The sequence below is a fragment of the Pistacia vera genome, unplaced genomic scaffold (assembly GCF_008641045.1).
Source record: "Pistacia vera cultivar Batoury unplaced genomic scaffold, PisVer_v2 Contig7, whole genome shotgun sequence".
Taxonomy (NCBI): Eukaryota; Viridiplantae; Streptophyta; class Magnoliopsida; order Sapindales; family Anacardiaceae; genus Pistacia; species Pistacia vera.
In genome coordinates, this window is record NW_022196556.1 from 104183 (window position 1) to 122099 (window position 17917).

At 37.1% G+C, this 17917-nt stretch overlaps 1 protein-coding gene across 1 annotated transcript; it reads right to left on the reverse strand.

Annotated features, from left to right (window-relative positions):
• Positions 1 to 15207: 15207 nt before the first annotated feature.
• LOC116114051 (glucan endo-1,3-beta-glucosidase 5) lies at positions 15208 to 17385 on the reverse strand. The gene is made up of 2 exons (XM_031400206.1): positions 16937 to 17385; positions 15208 to 16457 (listed from the first exon to the last, which is right to left on the reverse strand). The coding sequence occupies exons 1-2, from the start codon at positions 17278 to 17280 to the stop codon at positions 15335 to 15337; spliced, it is 1467 nt and encodes a 488-aa protein (XP_031256066.1). The 5' UTR covers positions 17281 to 17385; the 3' UTR covers positions 15208 to 15334.
• Positions 17386 to 17917: the final 532 nt, after the last annotated feature.

A 17917-nucleotide genomic window follows, 5' to 3' on the forward strand; every position in this document is an offset into this window, starting at 1 on the left:
GTGACAAAAACAAATGATTAGTGAGAAGAAATAAAAAGAAAAAGAAATTGAATAAGAATCGTAAACGAATGGATATAAAGAAAAAGGAAGATTTAGTGTTAGAAAGAAATAATGAAGCGCAGTCAGTGGTCGGCGGACGGTTTGTACGGTGAGTCCTTTCTAAATTAAAGAGAGAAAGAAGGGAAGATTCTGCAAATAAGATCCATTAATCATTGGTTTAGGCGCGTTTTTTGTTTTTTCATGCAATCCCTCTTTCTCTTTCCTTCTTCATTTTGTCCTAAACTAATTCCCCCCAGTTTATTATGGGGCGTTTTAAATTTTAATAAATAAAGTTTAAATTTAATTAAAAGGTTACATAATTTTAAAGCGTTAAAGTAAATAGTTAATTAAACATAATTAGTAGTTAATTAGGATTAACGAAGTATTATGTAATCTTTTAAAAATTATCTATGTCCCCAAAAAACCGAAATTCTTGCAAACAAACCCAAATACCTTCTTCTTCTTCCTCCCGCCATTAACGCACCTTCTTTAATTGTTGTTTCTTCTAAGCTTCGTCTACGTCTTCTTCTTCCTCCGCCATTAACACTTTCTTCTTCCTCTGCCATTAACATCTTCTCTGCCAAAAATCTGTCTCCTCCTCCTCTTAACATTTCGTCTAGGTATGTGTATCTCCTCTTTGCATTTTAAATTTCGATTTACAAAGATTCAATGATGGATTAGATTTGGGTTATGATTTTGATTTAGTTGTTTAGGTTGTTGAGTTGTGTTTGATGTAATACAAGTTGAAAAGAGTGAAATTTGTTGAATATTTTCTTGTATTGTGAGTAGCTAGGGGTTGTAGCACCAATTGTAGGTGGAGATGATGAAAAATGTGTTCTGGATCTGATGGATTGGTTAAGCGATCTAGTGTATCACTTAAGTGATTTGGTATGTCTGATATAATGCAGCAGATGACAGATCACTTAAGCGATCATGTATATGGTAGAAGATCACTTAAGCGATCTGCTATAAATCTAGTATATGACAGTAAATCGCTTAAGCGATCAAACTTATTTATACTAGATCACTTAAGCGATCCAATAAGTGACATACCAGATCGCTTAAGTGATTCAATAAGTGACATACCAGATCGCTTAAGTGATACACCACATCGTTTAAGCGAATTTGGATATGCTTTTTAAAATCTGTCAACCCTTAATATATCGGTTAATAATTTTTGTTTTCTTACATTATAGGTACTTGGCTATTATTAGACATGAGACAAGTGGTTTTGGGTGTTGAATATTTTGGTGAGTGGGTGGAAGAGGAAAGTTGTTGGAAGTGGATTGGGAAGAGCAAACAAGTTAAAGCAATTGTTGTGAGTACAGAAGTTAGTTTTGATGAGTTGATTGATTAAATCATTAGAAGAGGTGGGTTGAGTTGCTCACGTAGTGATATAGTTGTGAAGTATGTTTTAAGCAGAGCTCCTGCAAATTTTAAGGTACCCCCTTATTTGTATTAATGTCTGATGAAGATGTGAAGTTATTTATGCTTGATGTGGGCGATAATGGTTCGAGACCGATTTTAACGGTTTTGGTTGTGGATAAAGCTTTGGAAGTTGGTTCAAGAGTAAACGGTGATTTGGGTGGGGAGAATACGGTTTTTATTTTAACTACGAGGGTATTGATTTCTTTGTTGAAAAATTAAGAGTAAGCGATGAATTCGGTGGTGAGAAGGACACTGTAGAAGAGGTTGGTCATGTGGGGCAAAATGAAAACGTGGACGAGGAGGACCCCATACATGTTCTTGCAGATGTAGAAATTCCTATAAATACAAATTATGCAGAAGGTGTAGTTTGTGAGGAAGAGAACACTATGGTCATTTATGCAAGTTCAGAGGCGACAATTGCGGGTAGTAGTGAATCACCTCACGTTTTTACTGATGGATCGAACTTGCGCATAGGTTATTTATTGGACAACAAGGAGGAAGTGGTAAGGAAGCTAAAACTTGTTCTTGTAAAAGGTTATTTTGAGTTCATCAGCAAAAAGTCTAATTCATCGATAGTGACGGTTGCATGTCGTGACCGAAAGTGCAAGTGGGGGGTTTATTGTAGAAGGTTGGCAGAGTCAGAAAAATTTATTGCGAGCACATATACTCATGAGCACACATGTGGGTTGGGACATATTTCAGGCAAGTATCGACAAGCCTCCGCTGATGTTATTGGACAATTTGTCAAAAGTCAGTTTGTTGAAGGGAAATGTCCATCTCCTAAGGACATTCATAGACTTGCGCGCACAAAGTTAGAATGCGATGTTAGTTACTAGAAATGCTGGAAAGGGAGACAACATGCACAAGATTTTGTGAGGGGCACGCCAGATCATGGGTACGCAGTATTAGGGGTGTTCAAAAGAACCTATTGGAACCGGAACCGGTGAGTACCCAGGGTTTGCTTTTGGTTCCTACCCAGAACCGACCGTCAACAGGTAGGTTCTAGTTCCAAATTTTTGGAACCGTTACTGTGCGGTTCCTGATCCGGTTCCTATAGTTAGGAATCGGAACAAGAACCAGAACCAGGAACCGAGACTAATATAAAATAAAATTAAAGATTAGGGGGGTAAATAAAAACTTTTGTAGAAAAAGTAATGTGAATACATTTATATTTATATTTCATAACATTTAAAATAAGTTAGTTTGACTTTTGAGAATTTACCTTTACAAAGTAATGGAGTTTGTAATTTTATTTTTGTTAATAAGTGCCTGGGGGGGTGGTTTTAAGGGTTTTTTTTTCTATTTTAAAAACTTTTGGGGGGTCATTGCAATTTTATAGGATACCCAGAACCAGAACCGTTACCACAAGTAACGGTTCCGATTCTGGTTCTGGTTCCAATTTCAAGGAATCGTCGGTTCCGGTTCCGGTTTCTTAAAAAAATGCAGGGTACCCGGAACTGAACACCCGGACGCAATATTAGAAGCATACTGTTATATGCTTAAGTTGACAAACCAAGGTAGCAAGCATTGTTTTAAAAACCAGACCAGAGGGCAAACCGCTTTGATGGTCGGGTCACGGTTCAACCAGTCCAACCGGTTGGACCGCTGATTGGACCGGTGACATCATCACACATCATGATGACGTCAGCACATTTTTAAAAAAACAATTTTTTTTTTAGATTTCTATTTTTCAATAAGACAATAACAACTTAATTACTGTCCAATATGATTCAAAGTTCAAATTCAACAACAATCCTAACATAATTTAAGTATTTAATAACAATTCAAAGTCCAAATCCATGTTTGCTATAATGTTATAATATTGACTAGCTACTCCAAACCTTATAACAAAATCAACATTGTGCTTACACCAATAAACTCCAAAACAAATAACACAAAAAACCTATTACAAATAAAATCAAAAATAAAATATTAGATTGAACTGTTGATACAGATTTATATGACTTTGTGGGAAGAATAAACCCAGGGGATTTTTCACTAGGGCTACATCTTCAGCAACCACCACCACTTGCAGGTTCAATAGAACTCAGTAGCCCATTACCTCTTAGTTGCATGCAATGATCCTCTGCATCCGTTTGAGAACAAATAATCACAACAGACAATCCATTGTAGTGTGTTCTTTACATGATATTAACTGCATTGTCCAAAGTCATTCTAGGTATAACCTTCATTAATACTTCGACAATGATACAGACCTGGGTTTTAATCACACATCCAGTAAATTAAACACTCACAGTTCCAAGATTGTAACCAACAGAACTAAGTGAATATGTACTAGCTGAAATATATTGATAAAGATGAAGCAGAATAGTCAAAGGACTGAAGCAAAATAAAGAAATATAGTAAAAGAGATTTTATCAAGCATTAAATAATAGAATACAACTGACTATAGTTGACGGTAGGGAAGATTTAAAAGCAATGAAAATAGAAGGGTTCTAAAAGATTAGAAGATACCATTGATGGAAAAAGCACCTTGCAAGGATGTCAAGATTTATATTTTTTATTTGATCTGATAAGTTTTTTAGATCAAATAAAAAAACTAAATCTTGTAACTTGGCAATGGGTTTATATCATCCCAACAGGCTGCAATGTTTTAGCAACAGCAAATAAGAAAAGAAATTAACATGTAAAATGATTAATATTACCTTTTTGATTGAAATAAAGAAATGCAATCACAAAGAAGAGAGAAAAACCATCACCATTTTGTCAGGTTCAGGGGAGAGAGTTTCCTACTTAAAAAGCAAATGATGCACGAATACAACGTTTGTGCATGATCACAAATAAAACCAGAATCACTTGGATTGAACCTGTGCCACTTTTTAAAATAAATTTATTTAAATTTTATTTTTAATTAACCTGTCAATCCAACACATAAATCAATCCAACACAAACAAGATTCAAAGAAATCAAACACCAAGAATTACACACTCAATCTACAGAAACAGAGCAATGCTTTAACCCAAGCCTAATCACTCAATAACTCTCTATAACCTGTAAGAAATCAGAGACCTATCCTAGCCTCAAGAAGGAAATGCAACCCTCTCACAAATCTGCCCAGATTACAACGAGAAAGACCCTAGCAAAAAGCCCCAAATCAATTGCTTATTCAACACACAAGAACCCTAACAATTTTAGACTAAAAAACCTGATAGCTGTACACCTTCTAGCTATGGTTTGCCGTTAGATTGAAAAATGTAAAGGGTGTTAACTTAAATGTAAAGGGAGCGAGGAATGGCGTACCTGGATCGAGGAATGGCATACCTGGATCGAGGAATGGAGCTATCGTCAACGAATGAAGCTGTCGCCGTCGATTTCCAACGAGGAACAGAGCTGTCATCGTTGATTTTCGGCGAGGGAGAAAGACGTCGTCGATTTCAGAGAGTTCAAATGCGATTTGGGTGGGATTTCAGAGAGAACAGAAGGTAAAGCAGAAATCGTGACAATTTTTGCAGAGAACAGAGTGTTTGCTTCGAAATTTTCGTGAGAAAAACAGAGAAAGATTGAAAGAGAAGAACTGAAGATTGAAGAAGACAAGAAAGGGGCGTGAGAATGCGTCGCGTTTAGGATTTAGGGATTGTTAATATGTGGACCAGTTTTTCTGCCAGTCTGATTGGACCAGCGGTTTACTGATATTATCCGGTTTTTAACCGGTTTAAAACATTTCAATACATATAATGGTTTTAAGAGTGAACTGAACCGGACACGTGACCGGTTTACGGTCCAACCGGTTGGACTGATCGGTCTGGTCTAGTTTTTTAAAATAGTGGTAGCAAGACGGCTTTGAAGTGAGACAAGAATATGAAGTTTAAATATTTTTTTGTTGCTTATGATGCTGCTATAAGGTGTTTTGTAAATATGAGAAAGGTGTTGACTGTTGATGGTTGCTTTTTAATGGGAAAGTATGGAGGTACATGTTGGTGACCATTGCATAAGACAGCGAGAATCACACGTATCCCGTTGCATGGTGTGTGGTTGACTTTGAGAACGACAAGTCACGGACTTGGTTTTTCCAGCAATTACTTATGACAGTGCCTGACAGTGACGAGTTGTGCATAATATTTGATTGGCACAACTTTATAAAGAAGGGGATTGCCACTATTTACCTTCAAGCACGTTACGGATTCTGTATGAGGCACTTTGGCAAGAACATAAAAAAAAAGTTTAAGTGTGTTGGCCTCCTTTAGACATACTACATGACAACAAAAGCTTATCGAGTTGATGAGTTTGAGGAGCACTTCTGGCAAATCCGAATCAAGGATGATAAAATTGCTAAGTATCTTGAGTATAATGCTAGTTTCAAGCGACAAAGTAGAGCTTACTTTTTTGGAAGAAGAATATGATGTCATGACCACGAACATAGCCGAGTCCATAAATTCAAAATTGTTAGTAAAAGGAGAGTTTCCAATTGTTGTCCTTTTTTATGCAATCCAGAAGACATTGTCACTGTGGTTCCATGAGCGTCGTACGGAATTAGATAATTTTACCACAACCCTTGTTCTGTCAGCTGAAAAATTATTGTGAGAACGTATGGAACTGTCAAATGCAATGTTTGCATATCCTCTCAATGCTCAAAAGTTCACCATGCGTAACTATGGTTCGGATGCCCTAGTTAACCTTCTTAGTAAAACTTGCAGTTGTAAAGTGCTTGACATTTAACGTTTACCTTGTCCTCATGCACTAGTAGCATTGAAACAGTAACGGAAGCCATATTTTGGTTCAAGAATTTACATGAAACTTTGCTTCCCTTTCTATATGGCAAACCACTACATGGTGGCTTATTCAGAAACGATCTATCTAGTTCTTCTAGAAGACCAATGGGTGGTGCTGTCAGAGTTTGTTAACATTATCATCCATTTGTCATTCAAGAAGACAAAAAATGGGAGAAAATTAGTTAAGCTTATTCAATTAGCTTGTGAGGTTCCCCAAAAGATGAATAAGTACTCAATTTGCAAGCAACCTAACCACAAGAGAAGCAGTTGCTAGAATCGATCACCTGCAGATCCAGAAAATTAGGTTCAAATCAATCAGAAGCAAGAAAGCAAGCAACCTGCCGTAAGATTTGCATATAAGATCAGATCGCTTAAGCGATCCTTGGACCTTAAGCGATCTGCTTTTATCTGTAGCTCTGAACAGCAGATCGCTTAAGCGGCCTAAGATTGCGTAAACGATCTGCTGCTCAGATCAGATTTGGTTAACACCAGATCGCTTAAGCAATTCTTGGTCACTTAAGCAATCTGCTGCTCTGATCAGATCTGGTGAACACCAGATCTCTTAAGCGATAGATCACTTAAGTGAGCTTCTTATATGCAAATCTGACTAGTAGATCACTTAAGCGGCCGAAGATTGCTTAAGCGATCTAACGAAGTTATTATGTTTCTCTTTTGTGGTGCATTAAACTAATTTTATGTCCTTGTATTTCCAGTTATGTCATCAAGAAGAATGATGAAACCGAGAGAGATTCCAAGGCCAACCATTGAAGACTTGCTGTTTTCAATTTTTTATGTTTTAAATTTAATTGTTATCTTGAATAAATCATCCTTTATATCATATTAAATAAAATTAATTATTTTTCATTTTCATCCATTTTAAAAAAGGGTTTGAGTAAGTAAAATTTCTCATATTACCTCTGTAAGACACTGACTGCTACCTAAAGAAGTCAGACAGGCAAAATAAATATTATCAATATAATTGTCGTGTCAAGTCAATCAATCAATCAATTTATTGAATTAGTCACGAGTGAGACACGTTAGTAGAAACGTACCTCATTTTACAAATATGGATGGTTATGATTGAATATAGAGCTAACCCACAATATAGAATATAATTTCTCACTCAAACGTACACAATATCAAGGGATCGAGGAGATAAGAAGCAAAATGGTCTTGGTTGCTTAAGCGATCATGTATCGCTTAAGCGACCAAGGCTAAAAATGAAGAATCGCTTAAGTGATCTTGATTTTGCCTTGGACTTGATCGCTTAAGCGATCAAACATCACTTAAGTGACCACAGGTAAAAGTGAAGAATCGCTTAAAAGAAACCTTAAATCGCTTAAGCGATCGTGCACCTAAGGTGATCTTGATTCTGCCATGAACTTGGTCGCTTAAGCGATCCTACATCGCTTAAACGACTAAGGCTAAAAGTAAAGAATTGCTTAAGTGATCTTGATTCTACCTTATACGTGATCGCTTAAGCGACTGTACATCGCTTAAGTGACTGTACATTGTTTAAGCGACTAAGGCTAAATATACTGGATCGCGTAAGCGAGACCTGAAATCGCGTAAGCGATCTAGTATATTCGGATGATCTTTATTCTGCCTTTGACAAGATCGCTTAAGCAATAACATGCATCGCCTAAGAGACCAAGGCTAAATATACAGGATCGCTCAAGATCATACATCACTTAAGCGATTAAGGCTAATTTACTTTAGTACTTTAAAAACATTAAAATTTGTATTATATAGAATTGTTCTATACCTTAATATTTCTTTTCCATGTTTATCTACACACATAAAAAAATTAGTTTAATTAAAATATAATTATAAAAAAAAAATCGATTAAGTGATATAAATAATCAAATCAATTGACACAAGACAAATCATGGTCCACTAAACTAATCATACAGTCAAAATTCAAGCCTATTTCAATCTAGTCCCCCCACATCGTACAAGATTTGACTGCATTTTGTTTAGTAAAAAGGACACAATTATCATTCTCAAATACATCATCCATATTTGTGAAATGAGATACGTTTCTACTAACGTGTCACACAAGTGTGCTATAACATTCATCCATATATCATACGGTTGTATGCCACATATCGTAGTTGTTATATTTTGATGTTGTGAACACCCAAGGTGTAATTTAATGTTAATAATCTTCTTACATGGCCTTAATATGCGTTAATGGAATTAGGTTACAAATAATCCTTCTTAATTGGCCTTAATATGTGTTAAAAACTGATGTCGCTTAACATTAACATTAATAATCTTATGATGTTGTAACTTCCGAAGTTCACATAACGTCACTTAATATGGGATTGACAACCTATTCCAAAAAAAAAAAAAAAAAAAAAAAAAAAGGGATCGTTTAAGCGATTGGTTTATCACTTACGTGATCTAGTGTTTATAAGCCTTCATCACTTAAACGATAAAATATATCACTTAAGCGATCTTGTCAAAGGCAAAATAAAGATCATCCGAATATACTGGATCGCTTAAGTGATTTTAGGTCTCGCTTAAGCGATCTAGTATATTTAGCCTTAGTCGCTTAAGCGATCATGTGCAAGGCAGAATCAAGATCATTTAAGTGATTCTTCACTTTTAGCCTTGGTCGCTTAAGTGATGCATGATCGCTTAAGCAGTCAAGTCTAAAGCAGAATCAAGATCACTTAAGCAATTTTTCACTTTTAGCCTTGGTCACTTAAGTGATCAAGTGCAATGCAAAATCAAGATCATCCCAGGTGTATGATCGCTTAAGCGATTTAAGTATCACTTGAGCGACTTTTCGCTTGTAGTCTTGGTCGCTTAAGCGATGTTGGATCATTTAAGCGATCAAGTGCAAGGCGGAATCAAGATCATCCTAGGTGCACGATCGCTTAAGCGATTCTTCACTTTTAGTCTTGGTTGTTTAAGTGATGTTGGATTGTTTAAGTGATCATGTCCAAGCCATAATCAAGATCACCCCAAGTACACGATCGCTTAAGTAATTCTTCACTTTTAGCCTTGATCGCTTAAGCGAAGCGATGTTGGATCACTTAAGCGATCAAGTCCAAGGCAGAATCAAGATCACCCCAAGTGCACGATCGCTTAAGCGATTTAAGCATCGATTAAACGATTCTTCACTTTTAGCCTTAGTCGCTTAAGTGATATTGGATCACTTAAGCGATCAAGTCTAAGGCAAAATCAAGATCATCTTAGGTGCACAATCGCTTAAGTGATTCTTCACTTTTAGCCTTGGTCACTTAAGCGATGCTGGATCGCTTAAGTGATCAAGTCCGAGGCAGAATCAAGATCATCCCAAGTGCACGATTGCTTAAGTGATTTAAGTATCGCTTAAGCGATTTTTCACCTTTAGCCTTGGTCGCTTAAGCGATGTTGGATCGCTTAAGTGATCGAGTTTAAGGCAGAATCAAGATCACCCCAAGTGCACCATCACTTAAGCGATTTAAGGTTTCGCTTAAGTGATCCTGTATAGGAAACCCTTGATCTCTTAAGCAACATATGTAATCGCTTAAGCGTTCATGGGCAACACATATTATTTCCAGCTAGCTTTTCTCCTCAATTTTGACAAACTAAAATCACCAACACATATTATTTCCATCTTTTCTCATTAATTTGACAACCTAGTTGCATCAACACATTAATGTCATATTTTCTCCTCAATTTGACAACTTATTTGCGTCAACACATACAAATTCCATTTAACAAGAATACTAAATAAACTCAAAGTGAAAAGAGGGAAAGAAATATTGAATTGCTTTTGTACAAATCTAAAATGTGTCAATTACATTAAACTACAACATTATAAACAACAAATAAATGTCCTATATACACCCAAAATAAAAGCAGAACTGACAACCTCCATCCTCCCTCTACATCATTGTCTTCAGCCACTTCCCCATCCTCCAAAATTATCCAGCATATCTTCAACATCAACAGCCTCTTCGTTTTCTTCTACAGCACCCCTTCTAACATTATCCAACCTTGGCCTTGGCCATAAAGCATACATAACATCATAACCTAAGTATCAACATCCTAACGTCTAACAACACTAGCTGATCTAATTCAAGACAATCCAATTATTCAAGACAACCCAATAAGAAATGCATTTCACATAAACTATAAAACTCTAAGTCCAACTTCCATACCTTTTGATGACAGCATCAACAATAACTAGGATTGGGTTCTGGTCAGTCAAAAGGGATCCATATGCCCATGGAAGCACTCAACAGCCAAACGCTCTCGAAAGTTGCTTATTGTATTGTCATTCAACCTGTGCATTGGGGTGTTGGTCATGTCGAACTCAATAAATTTTAGTGCATATGCCCCACAATCAACACTACAATAGGAGGAAGACATTAGCATTATAATCAACTTATAGAACAATTGTATTATGTAGGTTTTATACAAAATTTACCTCGAGTCAGTCAGTAGTTCATCACTCAAGTGCTGAAACATCCTGCTGTCGTGCAACAATCGCGGGAACAATGTACACAGCAGTTGCAACTCCGTCTCCAACTGCCTCTCTCAACAAATACTCAGGTTGCAATCAAGGATCTGCAACAAGCCCTCCTCTAGTAGCCAAACAACGGTTATCCAATGTATATCCTTGATGTTCACGATGTAATATACTCTTTTAACATTTGTCTAATTATTGTCATATTTGGGTCTTTCCCCCCATACATACTGCATCATCCTCTCATCAAATCGAAAATCATCAAGGACATCATTGAAGTCCTCTGTGGCCATTCTTTTTTGCTTGCCTCCCTTGTTGCACCTCCACCATTGGCCTTTTTCATTAACGTGTTATGTAGTTACTAGGCTTTGGCCAAAGGTCACATTGGTGATGGCACAATGCGGATACAAAATATCACCATTACTACTCAGTCGCAACCTCATAAGTGTCAATACCTCATCAATGTGCTGCATCAAATAAAAATAACATGATAAGTGTCTATTCAAATACCTCATCAACAATTTTTCCTTAGGTGATCTGTTTTGTTTTAAGAGATCACTTAAGTGACCCCCTCAAAAAATTAAAAAAAAATCGCTTAAACAATTCAATATATAATACCTCATGGAAAACATAAGCAAAAATAAGGAAAAATATGAGAAAACAACTCACCGAGTCGTCGAGTCACTTACCCATTGTCAACATCTTTTCAAACCACTCCCAAGGATAATCCCCGGTCTTTCCCTTCACACGCCCATCACTTCCAGAATCATTGTAATAGGCATAGAAGAATTTTTTCTTTTCTTCATCTATTGGCCTATACAAATCGACCTTTAACTCCTCCGTTTTCACTTGCCCACTTCCTTCGCCTTCCTCCTCGCCCCCCTCCATTTTCACTTCCCCACTTCCTCTACCTTCCTTGTTACCCTCCTCCATTTTTTGCTTCTCCACTTTCACGGACTTCCTCATTTTTTTCTTCGTTTTCCTCTTATTTCCATACATTACTACCGTGTAAGGAGATTTTATGTACTTACTCTTTCGGCTCTCTCTTTTATGCTCAAGTTGCACTTCAACCACTTTCAATACCCCACCAACTTCCTCCTCCATCCTACCAACTTTCTTTGCCACACTGTTTATGAGGTCAACCACCTCATTCTCCCGACCTTGACACCTTAGAAAATCGATACTTGTTATACCGGTTTGCCAATTGGGTAGAGGTGTACTAACCTCTTCATCCTCCTCCTCAACCTCTGTCCCGTTGATAGGAGCTTCATCCTCCTCGGCCTCAAACACATTCTCAAACAGTGGCCCTGTAGCTGCACTCACATGCTTGACCCTTTCTAGGTCTCGCATTAGGCAGTCTATCCCCTCATCTACTATATCGTCTAGTGTTGTGAACGATGTAACATACTCCTCTCCCACTTCACCCTTAGTAGGGGTGAGGAAGGGACAGACGACTCCCTGTAATAAGAAAAAAAATCAATCAAATTTAAGCTACATTTAAAAGCAAGTGCATATTCAAAAGATTAATACTTTAATCTTACTCGAGCCGCTTGAATTTCCATTTCTATTTTGTCGTAATCTCAATGGGCGCACTTCTCGGTGTGCCACCACAATATCCTAGGAAATTACGGTCGCTTATCCGAAGTCTTCTGCCCCACTCTCCATCCCCCGGCTTAGCCAGGACAAGGACGGCCTTATACATCCAAGTCTACATTGTAAAAAAAAACAGTCCATATTATAATTAAAACACATATAATACAAAAAATATAACAAAAAGCTATTAATATTTACCTACATTGCCCATGGGAAGCCAAACAAATTGTACGTGTTTGGTCTATCCTTCTCGACAGCTTGGCGATGCTTTATTACCATGCCTTTTCCGCGCAAGGACTCAATGGTTAGTTGAAATAATAACTATCCCCATGGATAAGCCTTAAAGAAGTCCATGTTGCTTGCAAACTTCACCCAATCCATATTAACAGCTTTTGTTGAGTCAAAAGCCATTAGGATCGAATGCATGAACCATACTAGACACATCTTAAACTTCTCCGAAGAGGTATATACATCTTCTCCTAACCTCTCCTCTAAATAACGTCCTGTGATAGACGTCCTCTATATTCTCTTTTGCTCTTCCGCATTTGGAAATGCCCCACATCTTAAGCCTGTCATCAGGGCAAATTCCATCACCCCAAAACATAATGGCTTCCCATCCACCACAAACCACATTTCTTTTTTTTTTTTTTTTTTTTTTTTTTTTTGGCTTTTAACTGATTGCAACAACATATAATGCTCTGCCCCCAAAATGCCTTCTTCCAATTTTCTCCTATGTCCGCAAAATGACCAAAACAACTATCTTTGAATTGTTCCATACCCTTCTTTTGTTCCTCTAAAATCTCCTTTATTCTCATCTTGTCAACTCAACCTAACTGTCACTCTTACAGGGAAGTACAGTATCTTATCGCTTACAACCTCCAACCCATAATCTTTATAATTTACGTTTCGGAAAATCTGCACAATCAATATAAACTAAATATGAGCAAAAAAAAGAAACCAAAACAACCAATAAGCTACCAATTTGGGGGATATGAGCTTCGAGGGCATTAGGGAGTAGGTGTTTTTGGCTTCGAGAGGACCGGGGAAGTCAATGCAGGTCCTACAGAGGTTGTTGTGGTAGGTTCCATGATTGGAGATGGTTGAAGATGGCATGAGGGGGTGGAATAGGGGGGCTGGGGGCTGCCCTGCAATACTGCACGCGTACACTACCCGTGGCCAGCCTTACAATATGTAGGGCAACCCTTCAGCCTCCCTATTCTACCACCACCTTCTACCATCCCCAGCTTTCCAACCTCCCACAAACAACCTCCCTACAGTCTCCCTTGCCTTCCCCCATCCTCTGGAACCCAAACAAAGCCACTCCCCTAATGCCCACCAACTGCTCGACAAAACGCCATAACCACCATAATAATCAAAACCAACTACATATCCCCCAAATTCACACAAACCAATCAATTTTTTCATCAAATTCAAAACCTCCAATAAAAAACGTACATTTTGTTCACCAGCGTCCTCCTTCTAGCCTGAATTCTCGCCAGTATGCTCCTCTTCAGAACCATTTTTCTATTCTCCTCTATGTTCTTGTGCCACCATTGTCTCCTCTGCCACTAGACCACCTTCACTCATCAGATGATCCACCAGAACGTCTTCTTTGACAACCTTTGAACAGCCGTCGCCGCTGAAGTCTAGGATTTGGAGTGGGGTTGGGTTTTCCTCCTCTTTGTGAATATCAGCCATGATTTTATGTAACAAAGCTTTAAGATCGAATATTGGTCGGAAATAGGAAACTTTTATCACCAGAAATCGTAGAGAAATGGAAGGTGTTTCGTTGGTCCTTTTTTGGGTATACTGCTCGATTAAGCGATTTTGAAGGGAGGGGGTCGTTTTTTAATTTTTAAAATTTAAACAAATTTCCATTAATTATACTATTACCCATATACGTTTCAATCCTTTCACTCTAACCCTTTTGTTTTTGCATGTTTAGTTACAATTAAGTGTGCCATGTCAGATTTTTAAATTTAAAAAAAAAAAAAAAAAGCCTCCGATTTTTAGAGTTATCTTTTAAAATCCAAACTTGGGATGTTTGGGGAGTTAAATTTCCTCATTTTATTATACCTAAAATTTTGATACAAAAGAAAAAAAAAAAAAAAAAGTAGTCTGATTAAAATTGTAATGAAAATTTAGAGGTATTATGTGGTTGATTGTCGGTTGTCTCATGAAAATGATAAATATCCCTTAAAACGTGCAAAATTAGTTTGTACTTTATTGTTGAGGCGTCCCAATATATCCATGTTTTGGATGTGAACCCTTTTTTTTTTTTTTTTTCGGGCGCACCTTAATTAATCGTTAAAGTTCATTGAATACATATAAAATTTGTTTGTATATTATTGTAGAGGTCGTCTCAATCCATGTTTTTTATGTAACCCTTTTTTTGATAAGTAACCCCAAGGTTTGAACTCAAGAATTCAATAAAGTAAAGTTTATTGAATATTCTACAAGTCCAAAAGACCAGGTAAGCTACAATGTTATTGTAGTAGATAGTCCCAAAGTTTGAAATCAAAAACTCAAATAATAGAGCAAACATTCGTGACTGTCAGGATAACCCTTTGGGTTTTACTCCCACTATTCTTATGAATTTCTTTTTCCTTCTTAAATAAATTTTAATATTGCATTAGTACTACTATTACTAATAATTGTTATTATTATTTTTATAACTTAATTTAATTTCAGCTGTTAACCAGATAGTAACCAAAGGACTTCTCTAATAGCAGAAGTTAAGTTCAACAACCAAATGCATGTAGTAATATTGATGTTGTATCTGTATATATTTTATTTCACTTTCTTCTTCGGATCTTCTCTTGTTTTCAAGTTTATTTAGTAAGCCACACAAGCAGCTAGAGTTGTAATTAATGCTTCCTTGAAGAATGAAATGAATTGAAATTAACACCAAGAAAAAAGGAAAATCAGCCAATTAAAAACCATCAACTTTTACTAAATCTGAAATATATTCAACTCTTTTACAGAGACTATATACAGTTTACAATTGAATAAACCATGAAAATTTTATTTTGATGAATCCAGTTAAATAATCAGTTGAGTAATCAACTCAGGAAACACCTCAAACAATCAATGTCAAAACTAATACGAGAGCCATAATCAGCGGGTAGTGTTGCTTCCTTCCAGCTGCTGAAGGTGCATGATTAGAAGGCCGCTCATGTTTTCCCAGATCAATCATGATCTCATATCGGCAAGTGCCTCGCGAAGGATTGACGGTGGTGATAGTTGATAAATTAGAGAATGAACATGAATCTTTTCTTTGATTCATGGTCTGGTAGTACATGTTAAACGCATAAGAAGCATTGCTCTTGGCATCCAGATTTCCACAAGATGATCCGTATCCAAGACTTGTGCAATCTGCATAAGTGCAGGCATAGTTAATGCTATTTTGGAAATTGGGGTCTGAAGTGCTTGCTCCAGGTGACATTACACACCACTGCCTCGCCAAATATTTCACACCTTTTGCTGGAATTAGACCTCTTCCATTCCCCATATTCAATTGGTACTTAATGGCTCCATCATAATAAAAAACTCCCCAGTGCCTCTCAAAATTTCCAGGCTGAACGCTCTTGTTATCCTCATCAATGAGAGAAAACAAGTAAACTTCTGGTGGGGTGCTGCGTTTTGGGGTCCCCTGGCCTCGAATTATCCGGTCGAGTAGTCCTTGATTGAACCTACGGGCATACTCAATGTTGGCATTAGGATCACCATCAGTAGGCCAACCAACTTCACCAATCATGACAGGCATTGATCCGAAACCATTCTTTTCAAGAGCTGAAATGAGGGTGTCAAAATTGGCATCAAACACATTGGTGTAAGATATGGAACCATCAACAACAGGGGCAGCGCTGCCATTGAAGAAGGCGTAATCAACGGGGAAATTGGGATCGGCATAGAGGCTGAGAAAGGGATAAATGTTGATGGTGAGGACACCGCGATTGTCGCTTAGAAACTTAATAATAGACATCATGAGGCCATGGATGTCAGGCCGAAAGTCGCCACTGGAAGGCAGGCCACTTTCACTCTCATAGACATCTGCATTCAGCGGAATGGTGACCTTAACTTGCTTGCCTAAGCCGGCTTTTATCAGGGCTGCTTGAATATTCTGCAGGGCTGGAAATGTTGTATGCAGAAAAGTGTCTTTGTAGGTCTTGAGGAAAGGTTCATTCGCCACAGCTACATACCTAAAACACCATTACAACTCAGTTTAATTTCAATCAAGTGATAAAGTTTAGCTGAAAATTAACCGCTCCTAAAAATTAAACCAATCCCTACGGTTAAAAGAGGATCATAATGCAGAGTAAGATAACACCCCAAACCCATCTGGAATATTGAAATACAAATCAAGAAATGCATTAGATGAAATGAAATTAAAAGATAGTTTAACCTTTTCCCATGCGAAAAGATTAACCTTCTTCTTCTACTAAATTTGGATATCTTGTCAAAGATGAATTATTCACAAAGGAGTGCTAGTGACAATTGCTAACTCTTCTCGTAACATAGTATTTATTTTGAACAAAATAAAATATATGTTTTGGACACATGTTGCGAGAAGGCTAACAACTATTGCATCCGTGACTGTCACTAGCACTCCTATGCAGGGCAAAAGAAAAGACAATGAAAATCAAGTTATAGTTCCAGTAATGTATGACAAAAACATCACCTTATATCGACACCTTTGGAGACATAAGTGGAAATGTTTTGTTTAACATAATTGATAGCATTATTGACGTTGCTAGCAAGAGGCGCCAATAGCTCATTGGGAATGCCAACCATAACTTGAATACCAGAGTTTGCCAGAGCCCTTAGAGCCCCGGGATCAGCTTCAAACAGCTTCACTTTATTGAATCCATTGTCTTTCATGAGCTTCACGACTATGCTCGGCTGCAACGGGTGAGTCGATTGCAATCCCCAGTTGCAAGCCAGGCCTTGAACGCCCTTTGATAGGCCTTCACCTAAAAAGAATACCAAAAACAAACATAACATGTAGCCGTTGCCCTTTCCCATGTTATGTTATATTGTGAAGAGTGCAGAGGTTTGTCGGGGGTAATTAATAGGATGAGTTTGGCGTCAAAAGGTGAGAGAAAATGTGCTTTATTGAATTGAAAAGAAAGGAAAGTTGCACTAAAGATTCAACAAGGAACTAGATTCTAAGTGGTAACCCGTTTGATCAACTAACGCCTTATCTTAATTTGATATGATACGTGTTAGAGAGAGAGGGAATAATATAAGAAAGGAATGAAGTGAACTTGTTGAACATCATTTCTTGCTTACCCAAAACCCATTTACAAGGAATGCACCTTTTCCAACTCGGATATTTTCTTTGTCTTTAAATAAAATTAAAAAGTAATTGCATGGTTAAAGTATCTTTATTATTCTCAAATATATAGTTTAAAAAAAAAAAAAAAAAAAAACTTAAACTGGATATTGTTATGTATTAATAATCCTAGGTGGGTTTTGGTCATGAAGCACTATTAGAGTTTTTTTTTTTTAGGTAATCGGAGTGTTCGGGCTAACTTACGGACATCTTAATTAATCTTCGAAGTCTATTGAACACTTTGCAAACTCAAATGATCAAATAAGTCATAATATTATTATGATATATGGTTTCAAAGTTTAAAACCGAAAACTCAAGGAATAGAAC

Bases quoted from the DNA above. Each gene is read 5' to 3' on its own strand.
- LOC116114051 (XM_031400206.1), bottom strand. From the start codon at position 17,280: ATGGGAAAGGGCAACGGCTACATGTTATGTTTGTTTTTGGTATTCTTT. The intron at 16,458-16,936 runs GTGATGTTTTTG...ATGGTGTTTTAG, and splicing joins TCCAAAGGTGTCGATATAAG to GTATGTAGCTGTGGCGAATG.